The 5,428-nt window shown below is 43.2% G+C and overlaps 1 protein-coding gene across 3 annotated transcripts in view; it reads left to right on the forward strand.

Annotated features, from left to right (window-relative positions):
• TLK2 (tousled-like kinase 2) overlaps positions 1-5,428 on the forward strand; it is a 148,383-nt gene that overhangs the window by 1,699 nt on the left and 141,256 nt on the right. Inside the window, exons 1-2 of one of the 3 annotated variants that reach the window (XM_011947912.1) lie at positions 1,232-1,245; positions 1,579-1,664. In XM_011947912.1, the coding sequence (XP_011803302.1) occupies positions 1,584-1,664 (81 nt within the window). In that variant the 5' untranslated portion in view covers positions 1,232-1,245; positions 1,579-1,583. Of the gene's footprint in view, positions 1-1,231; positions 1,246-1,374; positions 1,665-5,428 lie in introns of those variants that run through there. The other 2 variants (XM_011947910.1, XM_011947911.1) reach the window with 2 other exon arrangements.

The following is a 5,428-nucleotide window of genomic DNA, read 5'->3' on the forward strand; positions in this document are numbered from 1 at the left end:
TGGAGGCCTCGGCAGCCTCCCGGGCGCCCCCGAGAGCCGGCCCTCCCTTCCTCTGTGACAGGTGGGCCTGGAGTTGGGGAAAGTTTGGAGCCGGCAAGGGGCCCCGGGACCAGGCCCCGTCGCCCCTGCTTCCCGGCTGTTGGCTGCAGGGAGGATCCCAGTCCAAGGCCCCGCTGGAATTAGACAGAGTGGCTATTTCCTTAACATGAGTTGACATTAAACGGAATAACCGCCGGGGCGTCATTTTCCGGGCCGGGCCTGGGGATGGATAGGTTTAGGAAATGTTGCGAGAGACCTTGGGGTTTGGGAGAGACTGCAACCTCTGCCATTCCGACCTCGATTAGGGCAGGGCAAGACGCGAGGAAGGCCACGGGGGAAACTCATTCCCCCAGTTTTTTTTTCCTTCTTTTTCTTTTTATAAAGATGCATTTCAACCTTTCTGAGAATTTCCTAATTCTCTCTCTAACCTGCACTTGCTTATGTGGGTGAAACTTTAATTTGTCACCTTTTCATTCTCCTTTGCCCCAGGCTCTCAATCCAGGAAGGGAAATGAAACTGAAGGACTTGTAAGGAGGGTGTTACTGGAGATTGTGGAGTTGTTGGATTGCAGAGGAGAATGTTCGATTCATTTTTTCAGTAACTTTAAAATCACACCAGCCATTCCAACTACTTAATAATGTGTTCGAAGGGGTTCTATGTAATGATGTATGTTTCTTTTCCACTGTTAATTTTAAAGGGAGGTTTTCAATGGGTCGTGTAGGAGTTGGTCTCTTGCAAAGGATAGACATATTTGCTGAAAGTAGCCTGTGCATTAATTGGTTATGGAAGTTTAAAAATGGTGTCCTCCTGCCCCTCCCTGCTTGGAAGAAGGGCTAAAAGCAGATGTCCAGAATCAAGAGAAACCTACTGCAGGGAGTGGTCAGAAAAAGATTTTTTAAAGGGATTGTTATGGAGCTATATTAATTTCCTGAGTCAGTGGAGGTAGATGGTTTTACCGTGGGCTCTCTATTAAATTTAAAATAATTAATTCCTTTTCTCATGAGCTACTGTGAGCTCTTCAGAGAAAGGAGCTGTATTATAGTGTTTTTGCAGTTATTTGTAGCTTCTGATTCATCCTATATTCTTTTGAAATTATTGTCAGTGGTTTATATTTTTAGTTTAAGGACTATTTCCTCAGTGGGAAATAAATATCTGAAGATACTTAGCTAGATTCGAAGGCTGATAGAAGGAATTTTCTTTTTGCAGGCTAGTTCTTGTTTTGTTTTTTCCCCTGTGCTCAACTTTTGCAGAGATTTTATGAAGGGTTTGAGGGGTTTATTTTTGCTGTTAAAATCAAATCAGAACTAGGGAAGAATAAGTAGCTGTCATAGAAGAGGACTTCTGAGCTGCTTTAGATGTTTTAAATGCATTACTGTTTGATGCAGCACATAGTAGTCTACCACTTGTATGCTGTATTTACTTGAGATTTAACTGCATTTGATCATTCAGTGAAATAATTACTGTGAGTTTTGTTCTACAAAAAATTGCCTCCTCACATTTTAGTATTTATGGTTTCACAGCCTACTTTTTCTTTTTCAGTAGAAATGATGGAAGAATTGCATAGCCTGGACCCACGACGGCAGGAATTATTGGAGGCCAGGTTTACTGGAGTAGGTGTTAGTAAGGTGAGTAAAATGATGATAATGAACACTATTCATATTCTGATTTAAATACATTTTTTAAATGATTAAGAGCAACTTGGGTAGGCCCTTCTGATAGTTTGCAGGGGAGAAGATTTGGGTCTTAATTTCAGTGAACTTTTAGGTCCTACTAGTCATTCCAGTAGTCATTTAACATAGTAGGTTTGAAAATGTTCTATATGGGAATATATGTTTCTTCTTCCTTTCTGGTATGGGAGAGGTTTCTCATGGTTCTTGTTACAAGGAAACTAACAGGATGTGTGTATAGATTCTATGCCATATTTTGTTAAAACTTGTCAGTCATTCAGAAAGAAAATTATAAAGCATTGCATAGCTTTGTTACATTGGACTTTGGAGGTAGTTACATGGTAGAGTTTTGAAAAATTGGCCTCTGTGAAGTCTGCAGACTCTTTACTGGTTGCACCCTCAGACTGGTTTGTTGCTTTTCTCATTCTTCCTTCTTGCAGGAGCATAATATTAGATTAGGCCCCCATTAATGGGCACCTATGAAGTTAAGCAATGTTATAGTTTCCTATGCGTGGTTTTGTACCCACTGGTCCACCCCTCTGCTCTCATAGAATGATTTTACAATGTGTAAAATGTTTGATTTTAATACAGTATGCAAAGTATATTTACAATATTTTATTTAAAAGCTTCATTGGTCTAAGATCACATTCCTTGGGCTTGAGGTGTGTGAATGTGTGAGCTATTGAGTTTTTTTTTTTTTGAGACATAATTTTGCTCTTGTCGCCCAGGCTGGAGTGGAATGACGTGATCTCAGCTCACTGCAGCCTCCGCCTCTTGGGTTCAAGGGATTCTCCTGCCCTAGCCTCCTGAATAGCTGGGATTATAGGCGCCCGCCACTACGCCCAGCTGATTTTTGTATTTTTAGTAGAGACTGAGTTTCACCATCTTGGCCAGGCCGATCTTGAACTCACCTCAGGTGATCCACCCACCTCAGCCTCCCAAAGTGCTGGGATCCCAGGCGGGAGCCACTGTGCCTGACTGAGCTTTTGATCTTTAACCAATGTGATACAACATTTCTTTCTGTGCTTTTCAAGAAATCCTGTCTCATGGTAACCTGGGTGTTGATCTCGTGCTCAGTTAATAGTTTCTCTAAGGAGAAGGCGTGTTGAGGTTTAGTTGGAAAAATGGGCTGCTTTGATGGGTCTCACATTTTGGTGAGCTGGGATAGCTTGATAGGGTTTTTTTTTTTTTTTTTTTTGAGAGAGACCCTTGCTCTGTTGCCCAGGCTAGAGTGCAGTGGCACGATCTCGGCTCACTGCAACCTCTGCCTCCTGGGTTCGAGTGATTCTCCTGCCTCAGCATCCTGTAGCTGGGATTACAGGCATGCACCACCATACCTGGCTAATTTTTTTTAATTTTTAGTAGAGACGGGGTTTCTCCATTTTGGCCAGGCTGGGTCTTGAACTCCTGACCTCAAGTGATCTGCCCGCCTTGGCCTTCCAAAGTGCTAGGATGACAGGCATGAGCCACCGCACCCAGCCAGCTTGATAGTTTTTGTTTATTCAACAAATATTGAGCACTTGCTGTATGCTAGGCATTGTGCAAGATGTTAGGGCTGATGCTTGAGCATAGTACCTCCACATCTGCAGTATGGGGAGAGTGAAATGATACCGTGATGAGATCTGTATTACAGCTGTAACAAAGTGCTGTGGGAACACAGGATTTGTTACATATTCTCAATTTCTTTGGACACTTAGACAGTTTTACTTTTGTGGCACTTTAGAGTAGCTGTACTCCTGGACGTTGTATATTGAAGTTGCATGTACAAATGTAAACTCTCTGATCTAGGTGAAGTAGCTTCCAGTAGAAGTGAGCAGTGTATTTGAATACTAAATTGATCTCTAAATGACCTCTGATTTGTCTTTTCACTTGAAGATTGAGCATAAGGCTAATATCCAGATCTGTCTGTTTAAATGGTCCCCCGACACTCTCCCTACCCCGGTCCTGTAAGTCAGTAAGTTTATATTCAAATTGTACATAGTTTAAGCTCACTGATCTTTGTCATTAGGGTTGTTGTTCTGTTTTTAGGTTCTTGATAGCTGTATCCAAGTATACTTTTGATGGAGTAGGGCAAAAGTGATAAGAATGAATGACATTCAACATGTTGCTGTCTAGCCCCAGCTTAAAATCATGTAACTAAGGTATCAGAAAACTTTAATACAGTAGCCTATCTGTTTAATAGAAAATTCTACCTTCAACATAGAAAGAAGTTCTTTGTACAGAAAAAGGAATTTACCTATTTCCAGTTTTTTTGTTTGTTTTTGAGAGGGTCTCACTCTCTAGCCCAGGCTGGTGTGCAGTGGCAGGATCTCAGCTCACCTCAACCTCCACCTCCCAGTCTTAAGTGATTCTCCTGCCTCAGCCTCCCAGATAGCTGGGATTACAGGCCTGCGCCACTACCACACTGTTAACTTTTGTATTTTTAGTAGAGATGGGGTTTTACCATGTTGGCCAGGCTGGTCTTGAACTCCTGACCTCAAATGATCCACCTGCCTTGGCCTCCCAAAGTGTTGGGATTACAGGCATGAGCCACTGCACCCAGCTTTATTTCCAGTTGTTTTTATTCCATTAGTTGTTTGTTTGTTTGAGACAGTCCTGCTCTGTCGCCCAGGCTGGAGTGCAGTGGTGTGATCTCAGCTCACTGCAACCTCCGCTTCCTGGGTTCAAGCAATTCTCATGCCTCAGCCTCCCAAGTAGCTGGGATTACAGGCACGTGCCACCACGCCCAGCTGATTTTTTGTATTTTTAGTAGAGATGGAGTTTCACCATGTTGACCAGGCTGGTCTGGAACTCCTGACCTCAGGTGAGCCACCTGCCTCGGCTTCCCAAAGTGCTGGGATTATAGGCGTGAGCCATCATGCCCAGCCCTTGTATTACTTCTTTTACCAGTAAGACATTGTACCTCTCAGACTGTTGATTTGAAATGGGGGTGTGGAGGGGATGATGATACTGGGAGAAAAGGGTGCTTTTGGAAAAACTCCTCTCCCTGGCTTTGAATTCTCATTTCAGATCCTTATTTCTCAATGAGAATATCACACCGTGTTAGGGCCAAGCACAGTGGCTTACGCCTGTAATCCCAGCACTTTGGGAGGCCGAGGCAGGCAGATCACGAGGTGAGGAGATCAAGACCATCCTGGCTAACACGGTGAAACCCCATCTCTACAAAAAAATACAAAAAATTAGCCGGGCGTGGTGACGGATGCCTGTAGTCCTAGCTACCCGGGAGGCTGAGGCAGGAGAATGGTGTGAACCCAGGAGGCAGTGCTTGCAGTATGCCGAGATCACATCACTGCACTGCAGCCTGGGCGACAGAGCAAGACTCCGTCTCAAAAAGAAAAAAAAAAAAAGAATATCACTGTGTTGATGACAGCTTTGTTTTTCGAAGATCAAAAAAGATTTCAGCCCCTGCATCTCCAAATGAGAGTAGAGTGACTTCCCTGTGATGGTGCCATCTAGTGGGACTGGTTCAGCCTCTTGGGCTGTCTCTTGAGTTTCTCCTAACTATTCATAACATTTTCAGTACTTTTTGATGTCCATAGAAGGAAGAAAGTCAGTGCCACTGTGGATTCTTTCCTAGTGGACAAGAGTGTTACAAGTAGCTATAGTCTTTGAACTTTCTGGTTATTGTAAATCTTCTGTTGTATAACTTTCAAGTTTTTTTCCACGTGCAAATTAGATACACACTGCATTACTTAGACGAAAACAAAATGGCCAAATCTCCA

This window comes from Colobus angolensis, unplaced genomic scaffold, assembly GCF_000951035.1.
Source record: "Colobus angolensis palliatus isolate OR3802 unplaced genomic scaffold, Cang.pa_1.0 Scaffold271, whole genome shotgun sequence".
NCBI classification, from domain to species: Eukaryota; Metazoa; Chordata; class Mammalia; order Primates; family Cercopithecidae; genus Colobus; species Colobus angolensis.